The sequence below is a fragment of the Venturia canescens genome, chromosome 9 (genome assembly GCF_019457755.1).
Source record: "Venturia canescens isolate UGA chromosome 9, ASM1945775v1, whole genome shotgun sequence".
NCBI lineage: Eukaryota > Metazoa > Arthropoda > Insecta > Hymenoptera > Ichneumonidae > Venturia > Venturia canescens.
In genome coordinates this window covers 3,997,170-4,014,258 of record NC_057429.1, presented here as the reverse complement: position 1 = coordinate 4,014,258, position 17,089 = coordinate 3,997,170, and the positions used below count along the sequence as shown (strand labels likewise).

The following is a 17,089-nucleotide window of genomic DNA, read 5'->3' as shown; positions in this document are numbered from 1 at the left end:
ATGACAAAAACAAGCCAACCCGGAGACCTTGTACACGCAGACTTGTGTGGTCCAATGCAGGAAAGATCGATTGGAGATTCACGTTTTTTTCTCCTACTAAAAGACGACTTTTCTCATATGCGAACGGTATTCTTTCTCAAGCGGAAATCCGAGGTAAAGAATTATCTTCGTGTTTTCTTCAAGAGGTGCGAGAAAATCATACCACGCGGTGTTAAAACCCTGAGAACGGACAATGGCCTTGAATTTATCAACTCAGAGGTGCGTGAGCTCACGGATAGTCTGGGCATACGACACGAAAAAACAGTTCCTTATAGTCCAGAGCAGAATGGAGCAGCTGAGCGCGAGAATCGAACAGTTGTTGAAGCAGCAAGGACACTACTCTTTGCAAAGAAACTTAGCACAAGACTGTGGGCTGAGGCTGTGAACACTGTTGTTCACGTACTAAACAGAACAGGACCGAGCACTGTGAAAGAGACTACACCCTACGAGCTATGGTATGGGAAATCTCCAGACGTTACCTATTTGCGAACTTTCGGAGAAGAAGTCTTTACGCACATTCCTAAAGAAAAAAGGCGTAAGTGGGACCCAAAAGCCGAGCAAGGATTGTTGGTCGGATTTGATGAAGAAACAAAAGGATACCGTATCTGGTTCAAACGAGAAAATCAAATCCGAGTCTGCAGAGATGTCAAGTTCTCGGGACGACATGAAAATGAGAAAGATACAAAAGATTATACTCTTCTTACAATGCCAAAAGATATATATGTTCCAAAGAATCCAGAAACATTGGTCAACATGGATGAATCAGAGCAAGAAGAGGTTATGAACGAAGAAGTTTTGGACGAAGAAGTTGCGGATGAAGAGGTTTTGGACGTAGAGGTTCAGGACGAAGAGGTTCCGGATGAAGAGGAAATTCAAAATGAACAAGAGGCTACTTTAGAGCACGAGGATACATCACAAGTGGATCATACATCAACTTATCGATGGTTGCCTTTCAGATATAATCTGAGAAACAGAGACAACATTCAGAAGCCTGCAAAATTCCCGCAAGCTCAACTGAGTATCTGTTTGCTGTCTGAAATAGAAGAACCGTGCACGTACGAGGAAGCAATGAGCTCCAGAGACGCTGACTCATGGCGACGACCCATGGAAGAAGAAATGAAATCGCATGAACAAAATCAAACATGGATTTTAACTCATTCACCGAGCAACCAGAAAGTGATTGACAATCGCTGGACTTTTAAAATAAAAAAGGATGCGAAAGGCAACATTCAGCGCTACAAGGCACGTCTCGTGGCGAAAGGTTTTACTCAACAACATGGCATCGACTATCAGGAAACATTTAGTCCTGTGGCAAGATTTGATTCGATCAGAGGTATTCTGGCGGTAGCAGCTTGCTGGAAAATGAACCTACGACAGTTTGACATAAAGACAGCGTTTCTATACGGAGATCTAGAGGAAACAATTTTCATGAGACAACCTAAGGGATATGAAGATGGAAGTGATCGTGTGTGTAAATTGAAGCGAAGTTTGTATGGTTTAAAGCAGGCTTCGCGCTGCTGGAATCGACGATTCACGAGCACACTTAATAGGTTCAACCTGAAAGCCACAGAAGCAGATCCATGTGTCTTCACCTCGGGAGAAGGCAACGGACGATTGATTCTTGCAATATATATCGACGATGGTTTGATTGCATCGGCAGATGAGAAGAAAATTAAGAATCTATTGCAAGAGTTACAGAAGGAATACGAAGTCAAGATCGATGTGGCAAACATGTTTCTCGGATTGCAGATAGAGCAGAAATCAAATGGTGCGATATTTCTTCATCAAGAGGCCTACACAAATCGAGTTCTTGAACGCTTCAGGATGGAAAACGCGAATCCTGTGACTATACCGGCGGATAAACAGCACGAATCAAACGATACACGAGGTTCGAGCAGCCAGGAAGTCAAAAATGCACCGTATCGACAGGCTATTGGAAGCTTAATGTATCTTTCGGTGGCCACAAGACCTGATATTACATATGCTGTCAATAAAGCAAGCCAGTACCTTGAAAAACCGTCGAAGGCCAACTGGAATAATGTAAAAAGAATCCTTAAGTATCTGAAAGGCACAACAAGTTACGGGCTGTATTTCGACAGTGGGAGCGACGACAAAATCCTCGCTTTCAGTGACTCAGATTATGCTGGAGATACAGAGACCAGGAGATCAACTACAGGTTATGTCATCAAATTAGGTTTGTCCACGATCACATGGAAATCACAGCGACAAAGCACGGTGACACTTTCGACAACCGAGGCGGAATACGTTGCAGTTTGTCACGCAGCAAAGGAATTAATCTGGGTTAAGAGACTTTTTCGAGGAATAACGCCTACACTGCAGACCAGTATACTCTATATTGATAATCAGAGTGCACTTCGATTAATTAAAAACCCCGAATTTCATAAGAGAAGTAAGCACATTGACATCAAATACCACTTCATTCGTGAGATGTATGAATTAAAGGAATTTGATTTAGAGTATGTCTCGACAAATGAACAACAAGCTGACATACTTACAAAGCCTCTCGCCAGGAACGCATTTGAACAACAACGAAAAATGCTACGTGTACTCGACAAATCAAGCATAATTTAAATTAAAATATATATATATTCGCTATATCAAAGTGGGAGTGTTAAAATAAAATATTGACTATCGCGAAAAGCTCGTCATATATATATTCATTTAAAAAAAAAAAGGAGAGGCGTTGTTAGGCAATATATGTTTTTTTCATTCGTGCAATCAGTCGTCTCTAATTTATCGTCTCGTGTATAACTTTTTCAAAATACAATTGTTTTGTTCACCATTTTCCTTGTGTAAACCGATTTAATCCTGATTACCTTCAATAGGGATGCATACGTCGAAGTATCCTCCGGCGTTGTTCAGCTGTTGAGCCTCCGCAACGTCGAGCCAGCCGGAGTTTTCAAGCATGGCCGTCTGACTGGGACTGAAGGAGGCGTATCCCTTCATGAGACTGGACAAACCCACATTTTTGCTTCGGTCGATCTCGATGGCATTGATCTCGTAACGAATTTCCTCGAACAGATGCAAGATGGCGTTGTTCACCAATTGTGTGGCAGTGACGGCATTTCCATCGGCTTTGCTGAGTCTACCGCAGATGTGCAGCGAGCTTCGGGCTGGTAGGACGCAGAGGTCCTGATGTTGGATGGATATGCGAATCTCGTCGCTGTTGGCGAAGCCCGACGAAGTGTAGGGTTGATGCGCGTGAATCTCGTAATGCGTGACGGACTCGTCGAATACGACGGGCGAATGAACGTCCAAAGCCTCTTCCATTCCAGCAGCAAAATATCACGCAAGTTAATTTCTTCCACCACCGATGACTCGAAGGCCGAGACTCCGCAGGAACTGAATGTTGCGACGTGTTAGCGTTTTCGACACTCCTCGCCGACTGATGCTTGGACGATGTGGTGTCGCTCTTTTATAGCCCTGAGTGGTTCTGCTGTTGAAGACGATGCCCATGGTCTACTTTACTTCTCTGATATGCAGCCGGATGGTAAGGATTTCGCCGCCAAAATTCACCAGTGCTCCGTCCTGATCGACGATGCGCAGTTGCAGATGATCAATGACTCGGACGGCGATCGGAAGATAAATGACTTGCGAGGGGACTTCGATGATCTTATATCCCGGTGGCACGGCCGGGAAGAACTCGTGAATCGTGTGAACCTTGTGCTCGTTGATGTACGCGCCGGACGTGATGTTGCACTCGACGCGCAATGCGTTGACCTTGAGAATAGCCACCGGCAAGTCGGAGCTGTGAGTCGTATCGGCCGACAGTACGCGTGGGGCGAAGCCCAGCAGGGGGGCGATGGAGTCGGCAGGACGAAAGTCCACGTTGTGGTCGCACTTGAGCAGGCTGCGCAGCGTGTTGTTGTTGGGCTTGAGATTGAGGGAGATGCCTAGCGGTGCAAGCGCTTCCTGCAAGTACGTTGCGATGTCATCGATCTCGTAACTGCCCGTCGGCAACACGATCACTTGGTCACCCGCGTAGAACTTGTTCTTGCCGATATCGATGTTGGGTATGGAGTTGAAGGTGAGAAACTCCACCAGGCCGAGAACGTAGTTCTTGCCGGGCGAAAGCTCGATCGGTGGAAAGTACTCCGCCTCCAGCAACGACGACGTTCCCGTCAGACTGAGGGTCAATGAATCACCCATGTCGCTTCGCGTGCGACTGAGTCGATGCGACGGCTCACAGCTGGTTATATAAGAACTTGAGGCAGAGATGGCCGCACTCGTACGTACCGAAATTCTGATATCGCGCGTGATTGTACTTGACCTCGCGGACGCCGAGGTAATCCATGAGATCGCGAGGCGGCTGCAGATCGCCGAAGCTGTCGAAGTAGCGGACGTTCTTGCCGATCTTTCGATACACTACCCAGTGCGTCCCGGGCCCCTCCTTGTCGTCGAGATTAACGATACCGCATTCGCGAAATCGCGGTCCGCGCCTCGGCATGGCGTTTCGCATGAATACGCCGCGAAAGTGGGGAATTTCTCGCGCGTACTTCAGCAGATCAGCGTCCGTTAGAGGGCGTTTCGGCAGACGGACTTTTTTTTTTGCATCTCCAGGCCGAAACCCTTTTTGTGGGGTTTGAGGTAGAGCCCTTTGCCTATTGCGATGGCCTCCATCGTCTCGTTGTGTCTGCGATTCTCGCGCAACTGACGCTCGGCTGCTTTGGCGCTGTTCACAGCTTTGGCAACGCCCGCAGCGCCACCTACCAGCGCCCCCGTCGCACTCAAACCGGCAAAGAGGGGAATCAGGAAGGGTAAAAATCCACCCACTTTCTCCGGCACGGGCAGTACGCGCGGTACTAGCACTTTTCTCCTACCGCCGGCCTTCTTCACGGCAGCGCGAGCCTGCTTCAGTGCCGATCGAATGATCTCGCGAGAATTATTGCCGCTCGATCGCGAGGCAGCTTTCACAATTTGGGCGAGGGTCGCGGTCTTCCGCTTCAGTCCCATACCGAGTTTCGATTTTGCGTTCATGGCGTTCGCCACGACGTAAGCGGTGAGCCTCTCCTTCGCACCGGAGTCCCGCGCTAACACGCGCTGCCACGCCCTGTCGGCCAACAGTCGGTCCGCAGTGTTGCGCGCTTCGACGTTCTCGCGGTTCTGCGAGTACGCGATATCGTGCTCCTTGCACGCTGCGTCCAACGGATTGATTCCCGGATCACCTCGAGCCAGTCTCTCGGCCAATTTCGTGCCAGGTCCGCAGTACTGATAGCCCGGCACGTGCAGTTCGATGGGCAGTCGGTTGATGAACTTGTTCAGGAGACCTCGTCCAGTGCGCATCACGCCGATGAATGGTGGCTGAGGGTATATAAGCGCACTATTTATACCTCCGACGACTCAGTCATGGATTTCCGCGAGCACACGCGCAAGTTACCGGTGATGAATTTCGACGCCCTCGTTGAGCAACGAGCACCGCGCACGCGTCACGGAGAGTTACTGCCCGCCAGTATACGCGCAGTCTTCTGCGGACCGTCCAACTGCGGCAAGACCAACGCGCTGCTCGCGCTCATCACGCATCCCAATGGACTGCGATTCGAGAACGTCTACGTATACTCCAAGTCGCTGAATCAACCGAAGTACGGACTACTGGAGAAACTCCTCGCACTGCTCCGGGGTATCGAGTACTTTGCCTTCAGCGAGCACGATCAAGTCGTGTCGCCGGAGGATGCGCGACCCAATTCCATCATCGTGTTCGACGACATAGCATGCGAGAAGCAGGACAACGTCAGAGCCTTCTACTGCATGGGCCGTCACAAGAACGTCGATTGCTTCTACCTGTGTCAGTCGTACGCTCAGATTCCCAAGCACCTGGTGCGCGATAACGTCAATCTCCTGGTGATCTTTCGTCAGGACGAGATGAACCTGCGCCACGTCTACGACGATCACGTCAACACGGACATGCCGTACGCGCGGTTCAGAGACTTGTGCTCCGCCTGCTGGAACGACGCCGATCACGGATTCCTCGTAATCGATAAGGAGCGCGGTAGCGAATCCGGCAGGTACAGAAAGGGCTTCGACCGTTTCGCCATAAATGTATCGCGCACCGCGTGACTCCGCGCAGTACATCATGGACGGCCGAAGTGCGAGGGCCGAGAAACGAACGCTCAGCCAGCTGGAGAAGATGAGAGATGCCGTTAAACGCAAGTACGCGCTTCTGAAGGCTGACAAGCAATCGATGGAGAGGGCGCTCGACGAAACTTTCAAACCAATCGTCCAGCCGCTCGAGCGTCTCGTTAATGCACGTAAGAAGCCTAATGAGATGGAAAATTCCTTCAAAACGGCCTACTACGATGCGGAAGAGTGGTCGGAGCCGGCTGAATGGCCCGCAACCAAACAGAGTCCCGCAGTCGGTGAATGGCTTCAACGACCCGAGGCTCGCAGCCCCGCAGTTGGCGAGAGTCCCGCAACCAAACAGAGTCCCGCAGTCGGTGAATGGCTTCAACGACCCGAGGCTCGCAGCCCCGCAGTCGGTGAAATCAAACAGAGCCTCGCTGATCCGCGCGAGGAATATTATGACGTGCTGGAGGAGGAAGTGCCGACTGTAAGCAAATATCTTCACATGCTCAACACGAACAGGAAGAAGTATCTCGACACGACTTACGGAGTTCGAAAAATGCCGGACGGTAGAACGATGATCGGAGACTCGTCCATTCGTTTCGAGACGGGGAGCATCGTCGTGGGTGATGCCAAGTACCGATCGAGCGTCGGTTTGCTCGAACTGCTCTTCCGAAAGGAGCCTGACTCTCGTCTCGTTAGCGCGGAAGACGGTAACACGTATGGGACGATTCTGCGAAGTACGAACGCCTACAAGGAACACTACAGTCCGGACGAGGATATTCGCAAGCAAAACAGCAGCAAGTACAAGAACTACGTGGCACCCTTCGTCGGGCAGAAGACCGGTAGTGCCTTGCCACGATACAAGGTCGCGCGAAGGGACACGCGAATGGATTACGTGTACTGGGACGATCCGAACGAGTTGGTCGATCGTCTGCGTCTGCTGCTGGCCGAGCGATCGGCAGGCAATCCCAGTCACACCAACGAGATCGTCTCGATCATCGAGGAGTTGCGCGAGGCCGGTATCGTCATATAGTAGGCGCGCGCGAGGAAACCTCAGTCGAACAATGAGCGTCGATGTGTTCGGACGTCAATTGGGACGAATCGAGGGTGGTACGCGTGGTCCTCCAGGAGTTGGATTCAAGCTCACAACCGACGGCCAGTACGACGTCGATAACAAGAAACTGTGCAACGTCGCCGAGGCGAGTGAACCGAGTGACGCCGTTAATTTGAGTACGCTGAACGAATTTCTGCACGCTACAACTCGCCTGAGAGAGGACACCGACGAAGTGCAAGTGAACATACAGATTCTGCGGGATCAAGTGAATGAGAAGCTACGGATACTGGACGATAACGTTGAAACGACTCTGAAGTTAGCCAAACGCAATTCCGAGGTACTCGAGACGTTGCTGCATGGAAAATGAACGTGAGAGATTGGTGGAAGAGCTGCACAAACCGGCACGCCGAAATTACCCACGACGCAAGTTCGAGGCTCGGGGACTCGACGAGACGTGGCAGGCGGATCTCGTGGAGATGCAACCGTATGCTCGAGAGAACCGAGGTGTCAGGTACTTGCTCACCATCATCGACGCGCTATCCAAGTTCGCGTGGGCCGTGCCCGTCAAGCGAAAGACCGGCGAGGATGTAACTGCCGCGATGGAACTGGTGTTCCGTCAGGGCCGAGTCCCGCGGAATCTGCAGACCGATCAAGGCAAGGAATTCTATAACGCGCCATTCAAACGACTCATGAGCTGGCACCGCATCAATCATTACTCGACGTACAGTAATCTCAAAGCGTCCATCGTCGAACGATTCAATCGCACGCTCATGAACAAGATGTGGTTGCAGTTCAGTCTGCGCGGCTCCTACAAGTGGCTCGACATTCTGTCCGAGCTCGTAGCCGCGTACAACGGTAGCAAACATCGTACTATCGGTATGAAACCGAGTGAAGTGACCGCTGATCATGTCGAAACGCTGCTACGACAGCCACGCGCACGCCGGCGCAGAGCGCCCAAGTTCGATCTCGGCGACAAGGTTCGAGTGAGCAAGAACAAGCACGTCTTCGAGAAAGGCTACACCCCCAACTGGACGACGGAAATATTCACGGTGAGCCGAGTGGTGACGTCAACGGAGCCGATAACGTACAAACTAAAGGACTATCAAGACAAGCCCATCGCCGGTGGATTCTACGAAGAGGAGCTCCTACGAGTCAAATACCCCGACACGTATCTCGTGGAGAAAGTATTGAAGAAGCGTGGCGATAAAGTATACGTTAAGTGGTTGGGATTCAATAATTCACACAACAGTTGGATAAATAAGAACGATTTGTAATTTATTCAATAAATGTTTTTTCCATCAAAAGTGTTTGATTCAATTTGCCGGGTAGATACTTCAGAAGCAATCGCTCGTCGACGACTGTTTGATGCTGAATTCAATTTGTGGTATCTTGCCGGGCAGGTACTTCAGAAGCAATCGCTCGTCGACGACTGTTTGCGCCATCTGCTCGAACATCTTCGGATCCTTCTCGAACGCCGTTGAGATGCGCCTCGGTAGGAAGACTTGGGATTCGTTGTCGAGAGTGGCGACAGCTCTCAGGCCATACTTCGTAGTGACTTGCCTCAGATCGGTGACATGATATATGCTGTTGACGCACAACTCCGTCAGTTTCTTCGTTGGCAGGAAATCCTCGAGCAGAGCGATTTTGTTGAGCTTCTCGACGGTGTCCATCGTGCTGCTGTGAAGAACGGCTGCGAGTTCGCTGTTAATATACCCGCCATCCCCACTCAGGGCGCAGGTGGTGGTGGTAGCTGCGGCGGTGGTGGTGGCAGTGGCGGTAGTGGTGGTGGTAGCTGCGGTAGTGGTGGCGGTGGTGGGACCCTGTAATGTCCCCATGGCAACGTGTCCGTGCTGTCGGGTAGGAGAATGCGTTTGTCGTCGTGAGCACTGAGCGCCACCTTCGACTGCCTCTCCGTAAACACATTGTGCAAGCGTGATCTGATTACGCATTGCACTCGTCGTTGCGCCTTTTTGTCTTGGAGACATCGCAGAAAGTCGTCGAATGTGATGCTCGCCTCGACCACGCTCCTCTTCACGCCCTTGACCCTCTTGATGCGATCACGCCCCTCCACACGGACGCAATACATCTTACTGCGCAAGGCCACGAACTCGGTCATGATGCGGCCGTTGCACTCGTCCTTCATAAGGCCGATCACCTTTTTATTGGCCTGTGGCATGCCAAACCGGTTGTTCGGCGGGTAATCGGACGTGTCGAATCGCTTGATATCGCGCTTCATGATGGCATAGATGTCGTTGCAGCGAATCTCGTAGAGCAGGCTGTCGGTGTCGGTGTAGAGGAGCTTGCATCGATCGTCGAATTCCCGCTTCATGTACTCGTAGTGGAAGTCGTATACATGGATCTTCGATAGGTCCAGCACGCTCAGCCCCACGTAGATCGGCTTATTGAGATAAACCTCCGTCTTCGTGAGCTGAATCGCCACGAGGTTCTCCCCGAAGATGGAGCAGCTATGGAAATTCGGCTTGGCGATGAGTGCTTCGGCCCCGTAGCGTCCACCCCACTTCCTCACCAGCTTCACAGTCACGTGTTTGCGCACGTTCTCCATCGTCTTGCCGAACACCGCGTTGTTCATGAGTTTGTAGAGATTCTTCTCAAACTCATTCCGCGCCCGTTTTCGCAACTCGCTGTTCAGCTCGATGTAGGGTCGTAGCCATGCGGACTGTCTGAACTTCAAGACGCGATGGACGCGTACGAGTTTCATCCCCTGCTGCACAGCCTGCTTCAAGTTGCGGTAGTGGAGGATGTAGCGCTTCTTCGGCTCCAGCGTAGTCATGAGCTTGTTCTGTTTCGAGCCAGGGGCGCTCTTGTGCTCGGGACACAGCGGCAGGTCTTTGTGCGAGTCGTGACAATTCTCCGGGTAGTCGAGATCCACTTCGAGGATGTATCCGACAGGCGAGTCGTCCAGCACATTGAGGAAGTCGACGTTATTGCCGGTGAACCACTCGAAGCCTCCTTGCGGCAGGTACTCCATCATCGCTCGGCCATACAAATTGTTCACGTCGAAGTACATCAGATACTTGGCCTCCTCATTGGCGTCGTAGTCGCTCATGTATTTGTTGTTGGCCCGGGCGTATCGGTTGGAGCACTGGCTAATACCCCCGCGTATTCCTTGCTCGACGAAGAGGTGCATATCGGGGTCGGTGAGGAGTTCTAGCTGGACCTGGGTGTACCTAAACATCGCGTCCCAAGAGTAGCCTGGCAGTGTGTAGTAGTGGGCGGGGTCCAGGCCGTATGCTGCGACAGAGTTGTTGCGGAAGTTCTCGAAGACGTCGGCAAGGAGAAGCACATCCGTTTTCAAGTACAGGTCCGAGTATTCGCCCAAGCTCCGGATCTCGAACTCGTCCCACACTCTCTTGGCGTGCTCGTAGTCCGCGTCCGAGATGTCGCTGCCCGTCAGTGAACTGTGGAAGCTCGCTTTCGGCGGTAACTCGATATCCCGCAATTTGTCCACAGAGTCGGCGTACTCGTAGGGGAACACACCCTTCCTCGTGAGCAGCTCGAATTTCTCATCGGACAGGTAGGGGAATTCCCCCCTCACGATCCGCAGCTCGCTCAAGTCCGATGCAAGTTTTTCCAGCGACGACGCCATGAAGCGGAACGAGTCGATGAAGCGAAACTTCACATCGCTGCCGGCAACGTGCTTCGTGAACGAGATGTAGCGTTCCTTCGTCTTGGGCAAGACTTCGACTGGACCGGGGAAGCATGTGGCGATTTCCCGTATGATGAAGTGCGAGTCGTAGCCGGTGAGATTGTGGAAGACGATGGGCACGGTCCTCGAGTCCTGATAGTTCAGGTTGCACTCGTTGTGCGCTGTTCCGCGGTACTTGCCCGTCAGATGGCAGTGGTCTCTCACTCGGTCGCTGCTCAATAGAGGTTTCTGGCAGATGTGGCACTCGGTGGCGTTGTGGAACTCTCGGACCTGTTGCCGCGTCAGTGCTTCCATGGGCCGAGGGTTCGCGTGAACATTGTCCAGTTCTTGAGCGAAGTTCTGCAGCTCCCTGACGAACCATTCCGCGGGCTTCGGCCCCCTGTGACTGCGGTAACGCGATAGTGAGTCGTCGTAGCTACACTTCACGTAGTACCCCACGCTGAATGCCTCGTGGCTCTGATAGGCATTCTCGTCCCGGGTCGGTTTCGGCAAGCACTCGAAGTCGGCATACATGATGAAAGGCACGCGCTCCTTGTGCCCATGGTTCTTGAAACGGAGCATCCTGTTCGCCCATTTGGGCATGGTGACCTTGCACTTGTTGACTTTCTTGCAATCAACTTCGTGTGCTGCCAGCTTGTCTTCGGTGTGGTAGAAGTGGAGGCAGCGATCGCAGATATGTAGTTTGCGCGCACCGTTCGATAGTTGTCTCGATACTAAGCGAGACAGGTCCTTAATCCACACGTAATGGCACCTCGGGATCACGTAGCACTCCTCATCCTCTTCCTCCTCACCCTCCTCCTCCTCCACGTAATGGTCCTGCCCGAGGAGTAGATTGACGTGTCGTTGCTTCTTCACATTCGTCACGTGTAGGGGCATCACGTCGAAGTCGTGCTTCTTCTTCTTCAATATGTAGACGTTGACCGAGACCTCGTTTTGCTTCTCGAATTTGGAGATTTTACGTGGCTCCACGGGGAACTCGATCCCGTCAAAGTTCAATTCCGCCTCATACCGTCTGTATTTGGAGACGCGCTGCGAATGGTTGGCTGGATGAAGCGCCGATAGTATGGCCCACTTGAAGCACTGCTCGTCGTTGTTCTGGACGTTGATGCAGGCGTTCTTGTTTCGTATCTTGGCCGGCAGATCCACGTATGAGCTGCCTCGCATCGGGTTGAACTTGTTGATGTGCAGCGTCATGGTGATGATGGAATGCAACGACCAGCCTGAACCTTGCTGCTCGAATTCCTCCAGATCCGTCTGAATCGGCTCCTGAATGTTCTCGGCTAACCATCGGCGTATATCAGTGGTGCCGAAGATCGGCGCTGCCTTCGTGTTGAAGAACTTCGTGTCGAACACCTCTTCATCATTCTTCATAACGGTGAATTTTGCGGCAAGCACGGCGTAAACCTTGACCGCATTCGATCCCTTACTCTGCAGAACGTTGTTGATTTTCGCTCGGAAATGCGTCATGCAGTCCTTCATGAAGGCCCCCACATCCACATGCTTCAAGTTCGTTAACGCGCCCACCCTGATGCCATTCTTGAACGATGAGTTCAGATCCGACCACTGGACTCGATCGATCAGCCTCTCCAGAATTTGCACGCCATGACCACGTTTCAGCAGAAGCCCCAGCTTGATCTCGATCCCCCGCAAAATCCCCACGGCGTACAGGAATTTCTGCTGTTCCGGTCCAGTGGTGGCAAGCCTCTGAGACTCCTCCAACGTAGCGATTACCTTTTTCAATCGTTTGATCCATTCATGAATGACGTTGGGCTCTCGATCCTTCAGTAGCTGCAACACCTCCTCCCAGCTTGCAACGATATCTCTGCAGTCTTGTGCTGACATTGTGCTCGAGTGAACTGTGCCATCTCGGTCGACGGGCCCTGAATTTATACCCGGGCGACTGGTTGGGTGGTGGGGGAGGAGCGAGCAACGATTGGTCAGCCACCGTAGGTGGGAGGCTTACGTTAGACTTCCAGAAAGTTCCAGGATAGCAATGAGGTGGGACTGTAGAGAGCAACGATTGCTGCTGCGCGTGGGGGTAAAGAGCAACGCAGGTGGGGGGTATAAAAGAGCCGAGCATCCACTCGCAAGCATCAGTTCGAGGATGGAGTTCGTGGTGGACTTCCAGGGCTTCAAGCGACCCTTCAACGAGTTCGTCTACAAGGAGGTGGCGATGGTTGCTCTCGAAGACGATGCCCAGCCGTCGGTCTATTTGTTCGAGTCGCCGCACAGATGGAGCTATCTACCGGCCAAGTACCAGAGCGAGAATCGGTGGTTGGAGGAAAACTATCATGGGCTCAACTGGAACAGCGGCACCGTGCCCTATGATGAGGCGCACGAGATCTTCTTCAGCAGACTACGAGACGCCAGCAAGGTGTACGTGAAGGGGTTCGAGAAGAAGAGATGTCTCGAGAAAATTCTACCCCGGGTCTACAATCTCGACGACATTGCCTGCCCATCGCTCCATCAATTGACCGCGAACGCCACCGTCTCGTGCACCAACCACAAGAGCGGATGGAATCCACCCCACTGCGCGGTGAACAACGCGTGCGCGCTGAAAACATGGCTCCTCCGACAGCAAGCGGACTCTACCGAGTGCATCCCCGAAACGACGATGTTGAAAGACTATTTTGCCCAGTGTGACTTTTCATCCATCGAAAATGTAAATTCTCTTTGAATAAAAATGGTGAAAAAAAATTGAGTCTCAGTTTGTTTGGGTCTGAGCTCAGTTCAATGTTTGGGTTGGGGTGAGTATGATTATGTGATTTTTTTGTTTTTTTAATTTGTTTTATTTTTTTACATTTTTTAAATATTTCTAATACATTTCAGCAACCGTTGGGCAGTGGTTGGGGGCTTCAACGGTGCTGTGTTTTTGCGTACCCAAGGGTCAGCGTTTTCTTTAGCAGGGCCCTTGGGTACGATAATTCGCACCGTCTTCCTAGATGGAGCAGCCCTCAGGGGAGGGATAAGAATTGATTTTCTTTTAACATCCCCGGAGGGCTGCTTCATTTTTGGAGCGGGAGGGTTATCATCTTCGGAGAGGAAGAGGTCGTCCTCGAGGATAGACCTTTTCCCCTCCTCCGACGTTGGAGCTGGTGAAGATGCTGGAGCTGGTGCTGGATCTGGTGAAGATGCGGGTGCTGGTGATGATGCTGGTGCGGGTGCTGGCTCCTCGATTCCCGCAAATGCCGGCAGGGTGAGGTCCAGGACCTGCCGGCGGAAGCGGGGATCCCACTCGTGCATGCCGCACGAGCACACGTTATTATACACCAACAAAATGTGGTGATTTCAAAAAAAAGGTACATGAGAGTATTATTATGGGATAGACTTACCATTGTCGCTCCTGGAAATTCTCTGAAATCCAAGCGAAACTCGTCGCCTTATATGCTCGTCCAGCCGAGGCTTCGCACACGAGAGATCTCTGTGGTTACTTAGGTCCTAATCTCTACCGGAAATACGGGAGAAGAAATAGAGAGGCCTTTTTAACACTAATTAATATTTATTTTATCTCTTACAAAAACACACCAATTCGGCTTCACGCTCTCGCACCGACTAACTCCACAGCTGAGGCGGTAACCATCTACCCATTTCTCGTTCTCTTCTTTACCGGCTAATCTCGCTGCTTCTGTGCTCGAGAGGGCCTGTGCTGCCACAGTACTCCCCCCCGAGCGGAGGCGTCACAAAATTGACTTTCTTCTTGCCTGGATACGTCTTGACAGCTCTGTCCGGTATCACCGGAGGTTTTTCTGATGCGTTGAAGTTTATATCCAGCTCTTGCTGATTGATAGTGAATGCAGGTTTCAATCTCTCTGTTGAGACGTTGATGTTTTTCCCTTTCACCTTAATGGTAAAAACGTAATCGCTTACTCTCTCCACGACCTCATATGGTCCCGAATATGGAGGCTCCAAAGGTCGGCGGACTCTGTCTTCGCGCAGGAAAACATGGGAGCAAGTATGCAGATCTTTGTGCACGAACAGGCTCTTTTTTGAGTGATGTGCCGTGGGAGTAGCGCGAAGCTGTTGCATCTGCAACCTGAACTTCTCTACGAAAATTTGTGGATTTCCAACCGCTGTGTTTCTCTCTCCGAAAAATTCTCCTGGCAGTCTCAACTGTGTACCGTACACCAGTTCGGCGGCGGACGCCTTCAGGTCTTCCTTGTAGCAGGCGCGAAGCCCATACAGCGCTGTCGCAAGCGTTTCTGCCCATGCCGACGACTCGTGGCACATGAGCGCCGCTTTGAGCGATCGATGCCAACGCTCTATTATACCGTTCGCTGTTGGGTGGTACGCTGTACTTCGTGTTCTCTCTGCTCCCACGAGTCTAGCTAGTGCATTGAAAAGTGTTGATTCGAATTGCGACCCCTGATCAGTCGTGATCGTCAGAGGCGGGCCAAAGCGCGCAATCCAATGCACATAAAATGCGGTGGCTATCGTATCCGCGGTGATATCTCGTAGAGGTATTGCTTCGGGCCATCGAGAAAATCGATCGATCATCGTTAGTATATATCGATAATCCTGTGATGGCGGTAGCGGACCGACGATATCGATGTGCACGTGGTCAAATCGGTTATCCGGTGTGTCGAACTTACCTACCGCGTTTCTCGTGTGTCGTTGTATTTTGGCTCTTTGACAAGGCAGACACGTACGCGCCATTTGCAAAATATCTTTGCGCATCCCTGGCCACACGAATTTTTCTTTAATCATTTTGCTTGTTGTGCGTCCGCTTGGATGTGAAAGTCCATGGACCGCGTCAAAAATCCGTTTCCGAAGCGTGACTGGAACGTAGGGGCGTATATTTCCTGATGAAGTGTCGCAGTATAGCGACTCGCGCTCGTTAATTTCATGTTTGCTCATGTTCAACGAAGTCGAGGAGCGAAGAAGCTGTTGAAGTTCGTCGTCCTTTTCTTGTTCCACCTGTAGCTCCTGAGTGGTGATGATGACCGGCATGTCTATTTCCTCTAACCGAGAGAAAGCATCCGCTACTACATTTTCGGATCCCGCGATATGCACGATTTTCGTCGTGAATTGTGCAATGAAATCCAATTGCCGCAATTGCCGAGGGGAAGCTTTGTCGGGACGCTGCGCGAACGCAAAGGTAAGTGGTTTGTGATCAGTTTTCACCACAAAATTTCGTCCTTCGATCATATGCTTGAAATGCTTGATTGCGCTATAGATGGCAAGCAATTCCCGGTCGTAGGTGCTATAACGCTTTTCGGTTTCGGTCAATTTCTTCGAAAAGAAACCTAAAGGTCGCCAGCTTGTTTGCTCCTGCTGCTCTAAAACTGCCCCAATCGCAACATCCGATGCGTCGCAAGTGAGTAAAAGGGGTGCATTCTCTGTAGGATGTGTGAGCAATGCTGCTTCTACGATGCTCTTCTTGCATTCTTCGAATGCTTTTTCCGATCGTTCCGTCCACTTTACTGCTCGTCTATCGTTTTTCTTCGAGTCGACTAAATATTCGTTTAACGGCACTTGCATGTCGGCTGCCCGATGAATGAAACGTCGGTAAAAATTTACCACGCCCAAGAATCTGCGGAGTTCGATGATCGTCTCTGGTCTCTTGTAATCAACGATGGCTTGTATTCGTTCTTTCGGTGGCTTGGTGCCGTCTCCCGAAATTGTGTAGCCCAGGTAGGACACTTCTGACTTTCCTAAGGCACACTTCGCAAGATTGATCGTGAGCCCGTAATCTGACAAGCGTTTGAAAACGGCTCGTAAATGTCGCTGATGCTCTTCCTCACTGCTTGAGGCAATAAGTATATCATCAATGTAGCAATAGACGAAATCTAAATCCCGCAGCACCGTGTCGATAAACCGCTGAAACGTTTGCGCAGCATTGCACAATCCAAACGGCATTACGACGAATTCGAAAGACCCAAAAGGTGTAGTTACCGCTGTCTTCGGTATATCCTCCTCGGCGACCGGAATGTTGTGATACGCTCGAACGAGATCCAAGGTGGAAAAAATTGTTTTTCCGTGCAATTTGTTTGCGAAATCTTCGATGTGCGCGATTGGGTAGCGATCTGGGATAGTCTTTGCGTTGAGTTGTCGAAAATCTCCACATGGTCTCCAATCTCCGCATTTTTTTGCCACCAAGTGTAAAGGGCTTTGCCATGGACTGTTTGACGGTCGACACCATCCCTGTTCCATCATGTATTTAAACTCATTCTGTGCGGCAACCAGCTTCTCTCCGACCAGGCGTCGTGGACGAGAAGCTACCGGTGGCCCTTCCGTGACAATATGATGCA

General features: G+C 51.3%; 2 protein-coding genes across 2 annotated transcripts; both read right to left on the bottom strand.

Annotated features, from left to right (window-relative positions):
* Positions 1-8,508: 8,508 nt before the first annotated feature.
* LOC122416254 (uncharacterized) lies at positions 8,509-8,953 on the bottom strand. The gene has a single exon (XM_043429015.1). It carries the CDS (start codon positions 8,842-8,844, stop codon positions 8,509-8,511), a length of 336 nt encoding a protein of 111 aa, XP_043284950.1. The 5' UTR covers positions 8,845-8,953.
* A 162-nt stretch (positions 8,954-9,115) lies between these two features.
* Positions 9,116-12,683, bottom strand: LOC122416253 (uncharacterized). Its single transcript, XM_043429014.1, has 2 exons — positions 9,252-12,683; positions 9,116-9,148 (listed from the first exon to the last, which is right to left on the bottom strand). Exons 1-2 carry the CDS (start codon positions 12,681-12,683, stop codon positions 9,116-9,118), a joined length of 3,465 nt encoding a protein of 1,154 aa, XP_043284949.1.
* Positions 12,684-17,089: the final 4,406 nt, after the last annotated feature.